This window comes from Brachyhypopomus gauderio, unplaced genomic scaffold (assembly GCF_052324685.1).
Source record: "Brachyhypopomus gauderio isolate BG-103 unplaced genomic scaffold, BGAUD_0.2 sc203, whole genome shotgun sequence".
Classification (NCBI taxonomy): Eukaryota; Metazoa; Chordata; class Actinopteri; order Gymnotiformes; family Hypopomidae; genus Brachyhypopomus; species Brachyhypopomus gauderio.
Window position 1 is genome coordinate 95,001 of NW_027507024.1, and position 18,774 is coordinate 113,774.

The following is an 18,774-nucleotide window of genomic DNA, read 5'->3' on the forward strand; positions in this document are numbered from 1 at the left end:
GAAAACAGTAACTTGAAGAACAAACTGAGTGAGGTGCAGAAACTAAGCTGGGTGGACCAAAGTCCTCCCCATCGTTCTCATGAAAATGAGAATGCAGCTGAGACCAAAACATGGCTTGAGCACGTTTGATATTTTGGTTGGGAAACCGCCAAAACACCAGAGTGGGAAAATTTCTGCAACAGCCTCATTTGACATTTAAACTTATAATAATGCAACATGTTGTGTACTGTTGTCTACCGACTAAGTGCACAACAAATCACATTTTAAAAAGCAAGCAACAAATATCTGTATATAGCTGTGCTTTATTTGGACATTTTTAAGTAATTTACCATTTTCCTTTCCTCAGTACTATATTCAACCCACTGCTTAATGGCAGGACTGGGGTACATTTCAGTCTTTATGTTTAATAAACAGAAGCAAATGTACATCACACCAACACATAAAACAGTTTCTCTGGTGTAAATTTAAGAACCTCCACTATAGTAGTCTATACTTATTATTATATTTATTTAGTGTGTTTTATCTCCTGACTATGTACATACTATATATATATATATATATATATATATATGTATATACATTCTTATTGTATTTGTTAATGACATGGTTGGCATTCTTGGCGAGGAGCAAAGTAAGTTTTTCATTGTATCTAAGGAAACCTGTTTCCTCTGTGCATATGACAATAAACACTTTGAACTTTGAATTTACATGAATTGCAATTTAACAAGCAAAAATCAACAAAAAATTCAATTATTTGCCCAGTTATGATACAATATAAATTTTTGGTTGTCTGCTGTCATCTACTGGACAAATACTGGAACTGCTAGAAAATCATAAATGGAAAACAGCATGAAATCTCTTCTATATATGGTCGTGTCCATGTGTGTCTTGGTTTGTGTGTGTTGGTCTATATATGGTTGTGTGTGTGTGTGTGTGTGTGTGTGTGTGTGTGTGTGTGTGTGTGTGTTGGTCTATATATGGTTGTGTGTGTGTATGTGTGTGTGTGTGTGTGTGTGTGTGTGTTGGTCTATATATGGTCGTGTCCATTTGTAAACATTGCAGAATCTAAAAACCAAATGTGTTAATGTGTTTTAATTTGATCTCAGTTGCAGCCCCTGAGTCTTCCTCACTCTCCCCATCTCACACTGAAAGTTCCCAGTACTCCCAGTTTAGCCTCTGAACTGTTGATCTCAAGAGGAACTTCCTCAACAGGTTCCAGCATGTCAATCAAACTGGATATTATGTCCCATTGATCAGCAGTTGGTGTATCAAATGTTCCCTAATCTCCAGTGTAGATGTTCAGTGTTTCTGCTCCAGCATCTCTGCATCATGTGGTGCGTGGAGCTCCAGCGAGTGGGTTCAGACTGTATGATGTTAAAACCCTCCTATTATGTTGTGGGTCAAATTGACCCTTTTCAAAGTTTGAAGATCTAGGAAAAATATTTAAAATCATTTTTTCAGTATGAAACTTCTTCTGCTAGGGTTAATTAGGGTAATCAACATATTATATGAAAATAATTCATTTCAGATATTTGCAACCACCCCCTGCAAGTTTATATCACATAGATACTGTTTGGGTAAATTTGACCCTTTTAAAATTTTTGACCCTTTAAAAAAAAAATAATTTTTATTTTTTTTTATTTGTGTGTGTGTGTATAATTGTGTGTTTGTGTGTGTGTGTGTGTGTGTGTGTGTGTGTGTGTGTGTGTGTGTTTGTGTGTGTGTGTGTGTGTGTGTGTGTGTGTGTGTGTGTGTGTGTGTGTGTTTGTGTGTGTGTTAAATGATTTATTTTACCAGGGAGGTCCTTGAGAAACTTCTGTAAATTGAGATGTCGCTATAAATATTGCAAAACATTTCTGGCTGCTTATTTGTTCTCAGTATTATTTCATTTACAGAGAGAAGTCTGAAGGACACCAGGGTTGACAGAGCTGTCAGTGTTGGTAAAAAGATTGTGAGTGTCTTTTCTCACAGCTGGAAGAGGCAGCGATCACTTCAAGATGAACAGAGAGACATGGGCCACCTCAACACAAACTTGTAACAGAAACTCCCACAAGATGGAGATGTAAGCAGAAGATGATCCAGCAGCTACTGGAACAAGAAAAAGCTTCACTCAGGTCTTGGCTGCTGACAGGTCAACAAGGCACCTGGTCCTTATGTGGCAAGATATGGAGGTACTTGACTCTGTGAACAAGGCCCTTGGTCCTCTTCTAGAGTTTACAAATGCACTGTCTGCTGAGGACTATGTTACTGTCTCTTGTTTGAAGTGCTTCAGTTGTTTACCAGTGACATTCTACAAGTGAAAGAGAATGACACAGACCTGACGAAGACCATTAAAAACATCTGTAACCCTTAAATGGTGAGTACAATAAAAGTCAGAAACAGTTGGGTAAGATAATAGAGTAAAATAAATGTATTAAGCAAGTATGGATCAATCCAGAGTTCTCATCTACATACACTCAAGAGCGTCTGCCACAGAAAGCTAATTCCTCTCTCCGAACTCTCATCTCTTATACTTTAGTTCATAAGCACACAAGGGGTTCACGAGGTGAACATGAGGTGATTAAAGCATATGATTGGATGAACATGACATAAATCACACATGATTTGACAAATGTATATTGGCCTCTCCCCTCACGCCCCATCCTCACACTCAGTACATGGTCCAGAGAGATGGAATCTGTCAGAGCAGAGTGGCACCTCTGACTTTGAAACACCTCAGCAAGCTTCAGCATCAGCAAAAGACACAGCAAGTGATGCAAAGAGACTAAAGAAGACTCTTGGAAGCTTTTTCAAGAGGGCAGTCCCTGACAAGGGAGTACACACAATGTAAGCAGAGCTAAACAGCTACTTACAGTGTTCTCCAGCAGACAGTGAAAGAGATCCTCTTGCATGGTGGACGCTGCATGAAATTAACTTTCCTCGGGTTAGTCGTTTAGCAAGAAAATACCAGCTACCAGTGCAGCCTCTGAAAGGCTTTTTAGCACAGGAGGCAATATTGTAACATGCCAGTGGTCAGCACTGAACGCTGCTACGGTGAACATGCTGGTCTTTTTAACAAAGAACTGAATTATTTCAGAAATTAGGGTCCCATTTGCATATGTTTGTGGAAGAACGCTGGAGTGAGCAGGTAATTCTTCATCTTCCACCTTTCTCTGATCCTTGGTCTTCAGTGGTGTCTGTATCAGTTACTGGGACACAATGTCCTGCTCTTCTTTTATCTGTTGTTCTGTCTTGGTCAGTGTGTCCACTGTAAAGAAGACATGAGGATATAACGAGGATCCAGCAGTGTCACTAGCACCAAACATTTTCTCTCCTCCATCCCTGCAAACCTTTTCTGCAGCAGGTTTCCCTGAGTGTTTCCATCCTCCTCGTGTTATGACCCTCTGCCTGAAGCTCCATCTTCAGCACAGCAATGCTTGGGATGACACTGGAGATGGAGCCTCTGAACTGTTGATCTCAAGAGGAACTTCCTCAACAGGTTCCAGCATGTCAATCAAACTGGAAATTATGTCCCATTGATCAGCAGTTGGTGTAGCAAATGTTCCCTAATCACCAGCGTAGATGTTAAGTGTTTCTGTTCCAGCATCTCTGCATCATCGCTGGTCTGACCAATCAGACGCTTTACTGCAGGACTGTTTCGAGCATGTGGATTGGGAAATGTTCCGTGATTGGTCGAGCAGCGTTGACAAGTACGCAGACACAGTCTCCGCCTTCATACGCAAGTGTGTGGATGACGTAGTGCCCTGTTGACAAGTCCACGTATTGCCCAATCAGAAGCCCTGGCTGAACTGTGAGGCTCCGCCCTTAGCACACGCAGCGCTGCTTTCAGATCTGGAAATACGCAAGAGTACAAGAAAACCAACTACGCTCTGCGTAAATCCATCAGATCAGCTAAACGGGTGTACAGGGAGAAAGTGGAACCACAGTTTAACACCAACAATACACGGAGTTTATGGCGGGGACTAAACACAATCACGGACTATAAATCTGCCTCTCACACTCTGCCTATTAACAGCAGTGATTTACCGGATGAGCTAAACCACTTCTACGCTCGTTTTGATAGTAACCTCACTGCACAGCTGGAGAACGCCCCGTCCACCGTTGATCCCAACCCCCCCTCCGTCAGTGATGTGTGCAGAGCCTTCAGACGGGTGAACCCGCGCAAGACAGAAGGACCAGACGGCACACCAGGTAGAGTGCTGAAAGCCCGCTACAGAGAATTAGCAGGTGTTTATGCAGACATCTACAACACCTCACTGTCTCTCTCTATCGTGCCAGCTAGCTTCAAACTAGCCACCATTGTGCCAGTCCCAAAGTCATCCAGCATTACCTGTCTGAATGACTGGCGACCTGTTGCCCTGACCTCCATCGTGACCTCAATGCTTTGAGACGCTCGTCAAAGACATCATCTGTTCCTCACTGCCTGCCACCCTGGATCCTCTGCAATTTGCGTATAGGAGAAATAGATCCACTGATGATGCAATCGCGCTGACGCTGCACATTGTCCTCTCCCACCTGGACAAGAAGGACACGTATGTGAGAATGCTGTTTGTAGACTACAGTTCAGCATTCAACACCATCGTTCCTTCGAAGCTCGACAGCAAACTCCGGGATCTGGGTCTGAACAGCACACTGTGCAGCTGGATCCTGAACTTCCTGACGGACCGACGGCAGGTGGTAAGGATGGGCAGCATCACATCCTCCTCTCTGACCCTCAACATCGGAGTCCCCCAGGGTTGTGTGCTCAGCCCACTCCTGTACTCTCTGTACACCCACCACTGCACTGCTACACACAGTTCCAACGCCATCATAAAGTTTGCTGACGACACAACGGTTGTGGGCCTGATCTCCAATAATGATGAATCGGCCTACAGGGAGGAGGTAAAAATCCTGGAAGACTGGTGCTGGGAGAATAACCTCTCTCTAAACGTCAGTAAGACCAAGGAGCTCATCGTGGACTACAGGAGGTGGGAGAGAGTACACCCAGAGATCCACATCAATGGGACTGCGGTAGAGAGGGTCAGCAGCTTTAAGTTTCTGGGTGTTAACATCAGCGAGGACCTGACATGGGCAGTGCACACCACACAGGTACTGAAGAAGGCCCACCAGCGCCTCTACTTCCTCAGAAGGCAGAGGAGGTTTGGTCTGAAGCCCAGCATCCTCAAGACCTTCTACACCTGCACTGTGGAAAGCATCCTGACTGGCAGCATTACCACCTGGTACGGGAACTGCACTGATCTTGAGAGTAAATCTCTGCAGAGAGTAGTACGAACAGCACAGTCCATCACCGGGGTTCAGCTCCCCAACCTGCTGGACTTATACACCAGCCGCTGCCTGAGGAAGTCCAGAATGATCATAAAGGACTCCTCCCATCCTAGCAGGACCCCTCCCATCCTAGCAGGACTCCTCCCATCCTAGCAGGACCCCTCCCATCCTAGCAGGACTCCTCCCATCCTAGCAGGACCCCTCCCATCCTAGCAGGACCCCTCCCATCCTAGCAGGACTCCTCCCATCCTAGCAGGCCTCCTCCCATCCTAGCAGGACTCCTCCCATCCTAGCAGGACTCCTCCCATCCTAGCAGGACCCCTCCCATCCTAGCAGGACCCCTCCCATCCTAGCAGGACTCCTCCCATCCTAGCAGGACCCCTGCCATCCTAGCAGGACTCCTCCCATCCTAGCCACTGTCTGTTCTCTCAGCTGCCGAGTGGTAGGAGGCTCAGAAGCTTTAAAGCCAGAACCAGTGGGCTCAGAGACAGCTTCTTCCCCCATGCCACCAGACTCCTGAACAGCCAATAATCTCGGCTCTGACCAACCCACACCCTCCATTACATGCATGAGCACCAAAGCACTTTATTTCACACTGCACCTCTGCACTGCTGGACTATTGGTCTTAATAATACCAACCCGAGACAATACTCCACCCCTGCGCTCCCATATACTCACTCCATACCTTAATAATACCAACCCGAGACAATACTCTACCCCTGCGCTCCCATATACTCACTCCATACCTTGCTCTGACATCAATACAGCATCATACTCACTGGGATTACAGGCACCTCTATACAACAGTATAATCTCCATAACCTGTTACATTCATCTCCATTTTCTGTGCAATATCACATGTATATTTAATATATTGTGCATATCAAAAATTAGAACAATACTTATTTTTATTTTGAAGACATACAGAGTAAGCTTTAAATGTACATAGTTTAAATTGTTTGTAATTTATACATCTTTGTAATATTGTTGCTGCAAATTGTGGAACATGCACACAAGTTTTTCACTCACCGGGGTACCTGTACTCTGGTGATGTGACAATAAATCTGATTTTGATTTGATTTTGATTCATGTGGTGCGTGGAGCTCCAGTGAGTGGGTTCAGACTGAATGATGCTGTGCTGGAGGAGGCCAAGTTCTTTTACAACTGTTCTCAGATTCTGCTTTGCAAGCACAAAGTTGAAATGTTTATCAATGTTCTTTAGCTTGGCATTAATGTCCAAATGACGTTAAAATTCAAATAAAATGTCTGTGTGGTAGTTTTAGATGTGAGCAAAAAACTGAAAAGTGCACTGAAAACAGAATCAAGCAAAAACAAACGTGTGCTTAAAACAGTGAAACAAACACACTTAACTGTGTGATTCTTGTTTCTCTGCTCTCACTGTCACTGGTTTTGCTCGGTTGTTTTGCTCAGTGTGTCTTACTTGCTCGATTGAACCTCATCTTTGCTCTCTTGTATTAAAGACAGTAATCTCACTCCATAGGTCTGGAGTAAATTTCAGTCTTTCTCTTTAATGGACAGAAGAAAGCAAATGTACATCACATCAAAACATAAAACACTTTACATATGTTGCAATTTAACCAGCAAAATCACACACAAAATCCTATACTTTGCCCAGTTATGATACTGTATATCAATATGTGGTTGTCTGCTACCATCTACTGGACACATACCGGAACTGCAGGGAAATTTCTGCATAAATGTAAAATACTGGATAAAACAGTAAAATGTAGAAGCAGGTTCTACACTGCACGGTTAACTACTCTACATGTAATCACAGGACTTCATTTACCCCTAAACCTAGAAATGCAGAGAAGACAGTAACTGTTGAGGCAAGAAAAAGAGGAGGGAGAGAGAGGGAGAGAGAGAGAGAGATTTTGTTCTCCAGTTGTGTGTGTAGAGGAGTGTGTGTTTCCATGGAGACGCAGGTGTTGCTCCAGTACACAGGAGGTTATTCTAGCTCACACACACACACTGAGGAGTCAGAACACCAAAACCCAAACCCTGCATAGAGGGGCTCAGTGAATGTGGAGTGGAATGTGTGTAAGTGTGTGAGTGTGTGTGTGTGAGAGGAGACGCTGTAGAAGGACAGAGTGCCGGCCGACCAGTCCAGATACACTCCTACTCTGTTGGAGATGGAGGGGGCAGAGATGACAGTGCAGTTATAATTGTGCCAGACAGAGTAACTGTTATTAATGCAGCGCAGCTTCCAGGACTTTATATTGTATCCAAACCCACAGTCACTACTGTCTCCTTTCCTGCTGATTCCTTTATATGTCACTGCTATACCAGCATCTCCACTACACTCAACCTCCCAGTAACAGCGTCCAGTCAGACTCTCTCTACACATCACCTGAGACCAGCCATCAAATCTCTCTGGATGATCAGGATACGTCTGCTGCTCCTCCACACACGTCACCTTTCTGTTCCCCTCAGACAGAGAGAGAAGTGTGTGTGCTGTGTTTGGGTCCAGTGTGAGCTCATACGCATCTGCACACAAGAAGATACATTAGAGGAGACGACACAAATACTGTGTGTGTGTGTGTGTGTGTGTGTGTGTGTGTGTGTGTGTGTGTGCGTGTGTGTGCGTGCGTCCGTGTGTGTGTGTGTGTGTGTGTGTGTGTGCGTGCGTGTGTGTGTGTGTATATTTGTGTGTGTGTGTGTGTGTGTGCGTGCGTGCGTGTGTGTGCGTGTGTGTGCGTGCGTGCGTGTGTGTGCGTGTGTGTGTGTGTATCTGTGTATATGTATCTGTGTGTGTATATATATACATGCTGGTTATATTTTCTGTGTGTGTGTGTGTGTATATATGTGTGTGTGTGTGTGTGTGTGTATATCTGTGTATATCTGTGTGTGTGTGTGTGTGTGTGTGTGTGTGTGTGTGTGTGTGTGTATTAACTACATAACTGCTTACATTTTCTTAGTCCTGGTTTGAGACTGATCTTCCCTGCATGATCCACCCTAAAGAACACACACACACACACACACACAGTTATTTTTTATTCTGAAGGCTCTGTCCTGAGAGAAATATAGAAATAGAGGAAGAAAGCTCTATTACTCACACACACACATGCACCTAGATAACTGAACTGTCTGTCCCACACACACACACACACACACACACACACACACACACACACACACACACACACACACACACACACACACGCACACACACACACACACACACACACACACACCTCTATAGGGTCTAGACTTCACCGATTACATTCACTGCCTTGTGTGTGGAGTCAAAACCTTTAAAGAATATTCCAGGATCAATAATTAACTATACTGATAGGCTACTGATAAAAGTAGGTGTGTCTGGGGCGCAGCTCTCTGTCCCGCAGCAAACTTTAAGGCAACCAATTAAAGAGCTTCTCCAGATCACATGCTTGCCAAAAGTTTAAGGACCTACATAGACACCCATTAGTCCAGCGCCCCACACACAGGAAGTATACGGTACACATATAATGTCACAGACATTCAGTGGACAAAAGGAGAAGGTGAGACTCCACTTCGAACTGAGAGACTCCACGGACCCGGCAATTCGAGCTGCCAACCCTCAGATTCGCACTGGACGGAAGTGGAATGCATCCCAAGCAGTTGACCAGGCAGTGGAACGGCTGAAGCACCAGGAGATCGTTGGTGCTACACAGTTGGGCAGATCTGGTCTGGGATGGGCAGTAGCACCAAAGAGCTGGTCCAAAGCGACCAGGAAGGAGAGGAAGGATCTTGTGATCTCTGAAGTTGCCAAGATGGAGGAGGAAACATACAAGATTACAGCAGTGAGCCAGCAACAGCAAGGCAGATGGACTACTTGGGAGGCTGTGCTAAACAGAACCATCACTTGGGCCGATTTGTGGAGAACTCCCCAGGCAAGACTGAGCTTTCGGATTAGGGCCACATACGACACCTTACCGAGCCCCCGAAACCTTCTCACCTGGTTTGGCACAGAAGAACACTGCCATCTCTGTAGTTTCCCCAAGTCCAACCCTAAAGCACATCATCTCCGGATGCAAGACAGCGCCGTCACAGGGAAGGTACAGGTGGCGGCATGACAAGGTCCTGCGCAAGCTCGCAGAGATCCTGGAAGCCCGCAGACAGCAGGTAAACCGGTCAGCAAGCCTACCCATCTCCCTGATGTGGATCCAGTTTACCAGGCCAGGGACGACAGCACGGCGCAGCACAGGGACAGAGCGGTCGCTCCTGTCGCTAGGAAGTGAGTGGCAGTTGGCAGCCGACCTCAGCCGCCAACTGAAATTCCCAGCAGAGATTACTATAACATCCTTGCGCCCAGACATCGTGCTCTGGTCAGCACCTGCCAAAGCCCTCATCATGGTAGAGCTGACAGTCCCATGGGAGGAGCACATGGAGTCCTCGTACGAACGGAAGAAGGACAAGTACGCAGAGCTGGCAGCAACGTGCTCACAAGCTGAGTGGAGACCATTCATCTTCCCAGTGGAGGTCAGATGCAGGGGCTTCACTGGGACATCCACACAGAGGCTACTGAAAACTCTGGGTGTCACAGGCCCTAACAGGAGGTGAGCTATTCGCAACCCTGCAGAGGAGGGTGAGGAAGGGAGCTTCTGGCTGTGGCTCAGAAGGAAGGATGGCACATGGGGGAAAGAAGCTCTTGAGGGAGACGTTCTGGTATGCGGTCAGTACTTGTGCTTGAGTCAGGGAGATGGACGTCCCTGACATGCACAGTCCCCTGCGACTCATTCCACACAACAATAATAACGCTGGGGTCAGAGAGTGGGGTGAATACAGATCCTTCAGAAGGCTGCAGGGGGCGGCAGGGAGACGTCCCTGTCGCTGCTCCACCACCCAGAGATGTTCTGGGGGATAATGGAGTGAAACATCAGTGAAGGGTGCCCCCCCCCCAGCTGACGACCCTGCAGCCCACACAATGGCACCGTCGGAGGTGCGTCAGGCAGCAATGCCAAGCAGGTGTGACCACCTGTGCTTACATCTAGATAGAATTATTGATCTTTTTTTAAATGTACGATAATTGTCAGTATTACTAGTTTCATAATACTTTTGCAATATATAATTTACATAAGTTCATATGTCTAAGTAACATTTTTTTCTCTGGATAATTTGATGAGGGCGGCACCCCAGCGCCCCCTACTGACGAGCTGCCACTGGTGTCATGTATGATACTGTATGTATTTTAGGAATAAGACCATGTGTGTGTCATGTGTGCTGTTTCTATGTATGACACTGTTCTTCTCACATTTGGAGTGTGTGTTCACACACAGGGTGTTTAAGGGGATTCCTACATACCTGAGTGTGTCCAGTCTGCAGTGGGGATCCTCCAGTCTAGCAGAGAGCAGCTTCACTCCTGAGTCTCCTGGGTGGTTGTAAGTCAGATCCAGTTCTTTCAGGTGGGAGGGGTTTGAACTCAGAGCTGAAGCCAGAGAAGAACAGCCTTCCTCTGTGACCAAACAACCAGACAATCTGCAGAAAGGAGGGGAAAAGAGGGAGAAAGACAGTGTCCTCACTGCATTTGCAGAGCAGCCAGTATGGGGTGCTAGAGAGGCCAGTAACTGTAGTGAAGGCTTCACCCTGTGCTTTATAATAAACTACTGTCATGGTGAGGTCTCATATCCATTCCTCACATATGATCCTACACCACCAAACACCCTCCACAATATTAAACCTAATAATCCTAAACTGCTTAGCTCTGATCTTTGATATAATGTTGTCAAATGTGTGTGCACAAGCACTGAAAAGGTGGATTTTTCATCACATGTCATTTTAATATTGGGGTATTTGTCATATGTGTAAATGAAATTAAAGATATTGCCACATTTTCTTTCACAGTAGTGTGGATGTGGACGTCTGGATTTGGAACATTAATAAGACACTTGGGGCAGAGCTGTTTTACAAGCTGTGTGTTTCAGTCAGGTCTGTGTAGGAGTGTGTCTGTTCAGCGGTGTGTAGGAGTGTGTGTTTCCATAAATACCCACATACATTTGGACAAGGACTCCGTCAATGACATGTAGTTCATGTAGTTAATTTTAACAGGAAATATTTGGAATTAATAAAGAAAGAAAACCTCATAAAATAATAAAGTGTGAAATTGTCTTGCATTGCCTTGTGGTAGGATTTTTTATAGTGTAATCAAAGGAAGTTTATTATTTTTAAAAGGAAATTGACATTTTAAAAGTACATAAATATTAATCTTAAAATGTATTAAAACCCTGTAGTGCCACCACACTTTACTGTTTCCATTCCAGATTAAATTGACAGAAAACTCACCTGAGAATCTCCAGTTTACAGTTTGAACTCTTCAGTCCAGCACAGAGCTGCTCCACTCCTGAATCTTGTAGGTCATTATTATTCATTTCCAGTTGTTTCAGTGAGGTTTCTGTTTGTAGAACTGATATGAGAGATTTGCAAGACTCCTCAGTGAGACCACAGAGAGACAGTCTGTAAAGGAGTAAATACAGTACAAAATGTAGATCAATCAGATGATGCTGGATTCCAGAATCTGAACTGCTGATTAAATTATCCTCTGTATCTGTTATGCAGCTCAACCCTGGAGACTGCAACTCCCAGAATGCCCCACGTCGTCTGACCCGTTCCTCCTCCCCTCAGTAATAGTTCACACCTGGTTCTTGTCATAGGCTATTATTTATATCACGACACTCACTAAACTCTTTGTGAAGTATTGCCGACATTTTGAAAGCATACATAACGTTTTTTCCTGCATTCTATTCTCTTTGTGGTTCGACCCAGTTTGTCTAGTTCACTGCTCTCCTGGATTCTCCCTTTTTGTACCTCTGTCTGTTTTTTCTTCTTTTTGTGTGTACCTGACCTGGACTGTTTTTTTGACATTGACTTTGGATTACGTCTGGATCCCTCTGCCCAGTTGTTTCCTCCATTTACTTCAATAAACAAAGTGTGTTTAAGTCTGTGTACGTTTGTGACTAATATGTACCCCACATCACAGTATCTTGTAAAATAGGATGAAATTAATTACATTAACAGATTAAAAAGTATCAAAGCAGAGGCCAGTAACTGTAGTGGAGGCTTCATCCTGTGCTTTATAATAAACTACTGTCATGGTGAGGTTTCATATCCATTCCTCACATATGATCCTACACCACCAAACACCCTCCACAGTATTAAACCTAATAATCCTAACCTGTTTAGCTCTGAACTTTGATATAATGTTGTCAAATGTATGTGCACAAGCACTGAAAAGGTGGATTTTTCATTACATGTCATTTTAATATTGGGGTATTTGTCATATGTGTAAATGAAATCAAAAGATATTGCCACATTTTCTTTCACCGTAGTGTAGATGTCTGGATTTGGAACATTAATAACACACTTGGGGCAGAGCTGTTTTACAACCTGTGTGTTTGTCGCTTCTATGCAGGTGTGTGTGTGTGTGTGTGTGTGTGTGTTCAGCTCTGTAGGAGTATGAACGTTTCCATAAATACCCACATACATTTGAACAAGGGCTCATCTGAGTCTCTTTAGAGTGTTACATTTCTCTTCTAGGAGATTCTGGAAATCTACTTATGCATCACACATTTTTCTTTCTCTCCGCAATGTGGTCAGTCAATGAAATGTAGTTCATGTAGTTAATTTTAACAGAAAATATTTGAAAGTAATAAAGAACGAAAACCTCATAAAATAATAAAGAATGAAATTGTCTTGCATTGCATTGTGGTAGATGTTTTTATACTGTACTCAAAGGAGTTTTATTATTTTAAAAAAGGAAATTTTCTTTTAAAAGTACATAAATATTTATCTTAATATTTATTAAAACCCTGTAGTGTCACCACACTTCACTGTTTCCATTCCAGATTAAATTGACAGAAAACTCACCTGAGAATCTCCAGTTTACAGTTTGAACTCTTCAGTCCAGCACAGAGCTGCTCCACTCCTGAATCTTGTAGGTCATTATTATTAATCTCCAGCTCTTTCAGTGAGTTTTCTGTTTGTAGAACTGATGTGAGAGATTTGCAAGACTCCTCAGTGAGACCACAGCCAGACAGTCTGTAAAGGAGGAGTAAATACAGTACAAAATACAGATCAATCAGATGATGCTGGATTCCAGAATCTGAACTGCTGATTAAATTATCCTCTGTATCTGTCATGCAGCTCAAACCTGGAGACTGCAACTCCCAGAATGCCCCACGTCGTCTGACCCGTTCCTCCTCCCCTCAGTACTAGTTCACACCTGGTTCTTGTCATACGCTATTATATATATCAGAACACTCGCAAAACTCTTTGTGAAGTATTGCCGACATTTTGAAAGCATACCAAGAGTTTTTCCTTCATTCTATTCTCTTTGTGGTTCGACCCAGTTTGTCTAGTTCACTGCTCTCCTGGATTCTCCCTTTTTGTACCTCTGTCTGTTTTTTCTTCTTTTTGTGTGTACCTGACCTGGACTGTTTTTTTGACATTGACTTTGAATTACGTCTGGATTACGTGTGTTTAAGTCTGTGTGTGTCTGCGATTAATATGTAGGCTCTATGTAGGAGTGTGTGTGTGTGTGTTCATGTAGTTAACTTTAACAGAAACTATTTGGAATGAATTAATAAAACTTCCTCCACCCCCCATCTTTGGAGGACAACTTTGTTTTTATGTACAGATCCAGATCAAATGATAACAATTCTGTATAATACAGTGCAATAGTGATAACAATTATTGGGGTTAGGTGAACCATAAGAAGATAGAATATAGAAAAGAGGGGGAGAGAAAATAAAAAGGGAAAAGACAGAAAAAAGGGAGAAGTAACCACAGGGGAGCAGCCAGGAGAGGACCGGGCACAACAAGCCCCAGACCCAGAACCAGCTGTCCTCACACATACACTCAAACACATATTTACATTCACCCCCATGTATATACCCCTACATACATACACACACCCCCTTATATACACCCTCATTATGTATACACCTACACCCATCCTTATACACACACACACACACACTCACCCTCATATAGACCCTCACACATATATACAACTACACAAACATACACTCCCACACACATTCACTTACACCCATATACACTCTTACGGACATGTATACACCCACAAATATACTTACACATTCATCCCAATATATACACACACCCATATACCGACCCCCCCCCCAACATGTACTCATTCACCCACCTATACAAAAAGAGACAAGGACAAAGACACATTCATCCAAACTAACACACCCTCCACGGCGGGGGCAAATGGCTGGACCAGCAAGGATCGGCAGCAGCCCCTGTCCCGGCAGGGAGCAGGAAACGGGTGAAGGAAGGCATTCCCACCCCTCCACCCCCAGTGCTGTGTAGTGTGTAGGTGTTGGTGTATATGCATGTATGGTAGTGTGTGATGCTATGGTGTAGTTAAAATTGAGGGGACAGGTGCTGGGACAAACGTGGGCAAAGCCCTGGGCCACTGGTCAGTGTTTGTACACACCGTCCCCTCAAAAGCCCTCAATGTGTAAAGTGCAGTAAAAACTGAGGGACAGACAGTGGTGAGGAGACGGGTGAGGTCATGACAGCAGGTCCACCTCATTGACCTCTGGGTAACATGCCTGCCCCCCAGGATATAAAATAGCTGGCTCATTAGCTCCGCCACTGACCCCCGCCCCCCATCCCCCCCCCCCCCCGGGGTGGTCAACGGGTGACCAAGGCTTTATCAGAGGGGTCCATATACAAATGAAGGACGAAAAGAAATACATATTCAGGTTTGCCAAGATCGCTTGGGAAGAGATTTGATCTTGGGCGAGTGTAAATTGTCGAAGAGGGGGGGTTTGGCGAGTGTAAGTTGTCGACGGGGGTTGGCGAGTGTAAAATGGACACAAATTAAGTATTATATTGCGATCGACCAATCGCTAGTGGTTCGCTAGTGGGGTGGCACTAGGGGTGGCACTAGGGGTAACCCCCCCCCCCGGCCCCCCCTTTGCCTCCGCCACTGCTCGAGGCAGGGAGAGGTCGACCCGGGGAGACTAGGGAGACACCACACTCCGCCACCGCATCCCAGCCCAGACCCCCACCACCTCCACCGCAGAGAGTAGCCGGTCTGGACATCCACATTCACCTAAACAGATATTCACCCACACACACGTATACACCCACACACATTCATCCCATATATACATCTCCACACACATGTACACCCACACACCTTTATCCCATATGCACAACACACTCATGTATGCACAAACAACCATACCAATCACACAATAATCAAACGACAACAGACATCAACAGGATTGAAGATAAGCTGGTCTGAGTCTGAAACCCAGTGCCCCCAGCCCAATCCAGATACCCCCCAACAGCCACCACCCCACCGCCACCACCCAGGCACCTCAGAGCCCCAAGGCCCAGACCTGATGCCCCGACACAAGGCAGATCGACCCACCCCACCCTGCGGCGCAGGTCACCCCCACGCCCAGGCACTGGGCCCCGGGTCCCGCCACCCCGCTGAGGGCCAGCACCTGCTCCCCCACACCCCAGAGCACAGAGGCAGCGACCCCTCCCCCCCTCTGATAGACCTTCTGATTCAGGAGCATCCAGTGCTATGTCCGCTGTGAATGTCTGAATGAAAATACTCACATGACTTTTCTGGATGCTTTGACCACTGGCAGCAGTCTCAGTAGACATTCCTCTAATGGGACATTGCTCAGGTCAAACTCATCCCGCTCCTCTTCTGAGTTCAGCAACACAAACACCAGAGCTGACCACTGAGCAGGAGAGAACCTGGCTCTACACAGATGAGTGTCACCTCCTCTGCTCAGGTATGTTTGGACTTCCTGTACTAAAGAATGATCATTCAGTTCATTCAGACAGTGGAACAGATTGATGGATTTCTCTGGAGAGGGATTCTCCCTGATCTTCTCCTTGATGTACTCAACGGTTTCCTCTTTGCTGTGAGAGCTGCTTCCTGACTGTGTCAGTAGTCCTCGTAAGAGAGTCTGATTGGACTCCAGTGAGAGACCCAGAAGGAAGCGGAGGAAAAGGTCCAGGTGTCCATTCTGACTCTGTAAGGCCTTGTCCACTGCACTGTTGAGGAAGTCAAACAATGTGTTTTTGAACAATCCAGGTTGTTGCTGTTGCAGCACATTGGTGTTGGTGGAGATGAAGGTAATAAACACATATAAAGCAGCCAAAAACTCCTGAACACTCAGATGTACAAAGCTGAACACCTTCCCCAGCTGTAGACCAAACTCCTCTCTGAAGATCTGAGTGCACATTCCTGAATACACTGACATTTCTCTGACATCAATGCCACTGTTTCTCAGGTCGTCCTCGTAGAAGATCAGGTTGCCTTTATCCAGCTGTTGGAAAGCCAGTTTTCCCAGTGCCAAAACATGTTTTTTAGATTGTTGAGTGTCAGTGTCACTTTTCTGATCATACTTTTGGTCCTTGTGTTTGATGTGAAAGATCACGAAGTGTGTGAACATCTGAGTCAGAGTCTTGGGGATCTCTCCACTCTCTGCTTCACCCAACATCCTCTCTAGAACAGTGGCTGCAATCCAACAGAAGACTGGAATGTGGCACATGATGTAGAGACTTCTTGATGACTTCATGTGTGAGATGATTATGTTGGCCAGACTCTGGTCTCTGATTCTCTTCCTGAAGTACTCCTCTTTCTGAGGGCCACTGAACCCTCGCACCTCTGTTACCTGGTCAACACACTCAGGAGGGATCTGATTGGCTGCTGCTGGTCGAGACGTTATCCAGAGGAGAGCAGAGGGAAGCAGATTCCCCTTGATGAGGTTTGTCAGCAGCACATCCACTGAGGTCGACTCTGTTACATCCCACACGCTGTCATTGTTCTGGAAATCTAGAGGAAGACGACACTCATCCAGACCATCAAAGATGAACAGAATTTTGTAGTATGTATAGTGAGTTGGTTTTAATTCACGTGTTTCTGGAAAAAAGCAATGAAGAAGCTGCACCAGACTGAGCTTTTTCTCCTTCATCAAATTCAGCTCCCTAAAAGGAAGTGGAAATATGAAGAGAACATCCTGATTTACATTTCCTTCAGACCAGTCCAGTATGAACTTCTGCACTGAGACTGTTTTACCAATTCCAGCCACTCCTTTAGTCAGCACAGTTCTGATGACTTTGTCTTGTCCTGGTAAGGATCTAAAGATGTCACTGCATTTGATGGGTGTCTCCTGTGTTGCTGGTCTCCTGGATGCTGTCTCAATCTGTCTCACCTCATGTTCATTATTGACCTCTCCACTCCCTCCCTCTGTGATGTAGAGCTCTGTGTAGATCTCATTCAGAAGTGCTGTGGTTCCATGCTGTGAGATTCCTTCATTAATTTTCTGACATTTTTCCCTCAGTTTGGATTTGAGTTTTCTGTAGCAAGCAGGGGCCAGTTCTGATAAAGAGGAAGACAACAGCACACATGTTAATGTCTTTAGGATCAATCATAACAGACCCATCACAGGATATACAAGAAAAGACATCATTATAAATAGATTTTTAGTTGCCATAGATTGGCCATGATACATTCAGGAAATTGAAATATTGTAAGAGTTAAATTAGAGGATGGTTAGAATGTCTGGGTATCAATAACACTGAATGATCAGCAGTTTGACATGGAGAACACATGGGTTCATGGAGGAAGCCATTACACCAGCTGAAGTTCCACCACATACACTGGTAAATGTCACCTGACTGAGGAGACCTACAACTAGCAGACTGGACATCTGAGAGAAAATGGAGGGAAATAGAAAACACACCTGTGTATGACATCATGAGACAGTGACCTGTGGTCAAATCTGATTGGTCAAATCTCAGTTCTAAAGAGTAACAATGTATCCTCAAAACTTCAACATTCTACAATCACATGACAACAGTGATAAATGTAGGAGAGTCTTGAGTCTGCACCTGAGCAGACTATACTGAAGGGAGGTCAACTGAGGACAGACCAACACTGATTTAAGATCCTCATTGTGAACTGAGATTCACCAACAGTGTCCTCCCTCTGAAGTAATAAAGTGATGTTATGATGTCATGACCTAGAGCTCTTACTGGTCTCTAGTGTGTTAGCGAGGTCTGTCTGGTTCATGTTCCTCAGGACGTGCAGTGTGATCTTCATCGCCCCCTCTCTGACACTGCTCTGATCCTCCTCATCCTCCACCTGTCTCTCAGTGCATGCTGGGTAATCTGGACTCAGTAGATTCTTGAATCTCTTCAGCTCATTTTTCACCAGAGAGATGATTTTGTGCTCCAGCTCCTGAATAAACAGTATCAGTAAAACTACAGTGTTACAGACAGATGATTATAACACAGAATAATCCATTAAACACAAGAGAGGACTGAACTGAGAGGGAATGGGTGGTCCTGTGGACATTATGGTTTATTACAAAAGTTTAATATTTAAGTTTCAAGAATACAGTTTTAAGTTTTAGTATTAAGTTTAAGAATACAACCACAAAACTCAAACAAGCCAGAACATACCGGTAATACAATATCTCCCAATATAAGAACTACCACAGAACAAGAGAA

The 18,774-nt window shown here is 44.8% G+C and overlaps 2 protein-coding genes across 16 annotated transcripts in view; one reads left to right on the plus strand and one right to left on the minus strand.

The window, feature by feature from the left end:
- The window catches only part of LOC143502717 (uncharacterized), a 16,529-nt gene extending 9,292 nt beyond the window's left edge, over positions 1–7,237 (plus strand). For 6 of the 12 annotated variants that reach the window (XM_076995399.1, XM_076995394.1, XM_076995391.1 and 3 more), the window contains one exon: positions 1,896–2,422. The gene's annotated coding sequence lies outside the window, so the exon portion shown is untranslated. Of the gene's footprint in view, positions 1–1,895; positions 2,423–2,654 lie in introns of those variants that run through there. The other 6 variants (XM_076995397.1, XM_076995400.1, XM_076995392.1 and 3 more) reach the window with 6 other exon arrangements.
- LOC143502715 (NACHT, LRR and PYD domains-containing protein 3-like) overlaps positions 6,775–18,774 on the minus strand; it is a 54,303-nt gene continuing 42,303 nt past the window's right edge. For 2 of the 4 annotated variants that reach the window (XM_076995383.1, XM_076995384.1), the window contains exons 5-11: positions 18,298–18,502; positions 15,865–17,641; positions 13,129–13,299; positions 11,548–11,718; positions 10,570–10,743; positions 8,195–8,241; positions 6,775–7,773 (exon numbers count right to left, since the gene is read on the minus strand). In XM_076995383.1, coding sequence (XP_076851498.1) covers positions 7,235–7,773; positions 8,195–8,241; positions 10,570–10,743; positions 11,548–11,718; positions 13,129–13,299; positions 15,865–17,641; positions 18,298–18,502 — 3,084 coding nt within the window. In that variant the 3' untranslated portion in view covers positions 6,775–7,234. The remainder of the gene's footprint in view (positions 7,774–8,194; positions 8,242–10,569; positions 10,744–11,547; positions 11,719–13,128; positions 13,300–15,864; positions 17,642–18,297; positions 18,503–18,774) is intronic. The other 2 variants (XM_076995387.1, XM_076995381.1) reach the window with 2 other exon arrangements.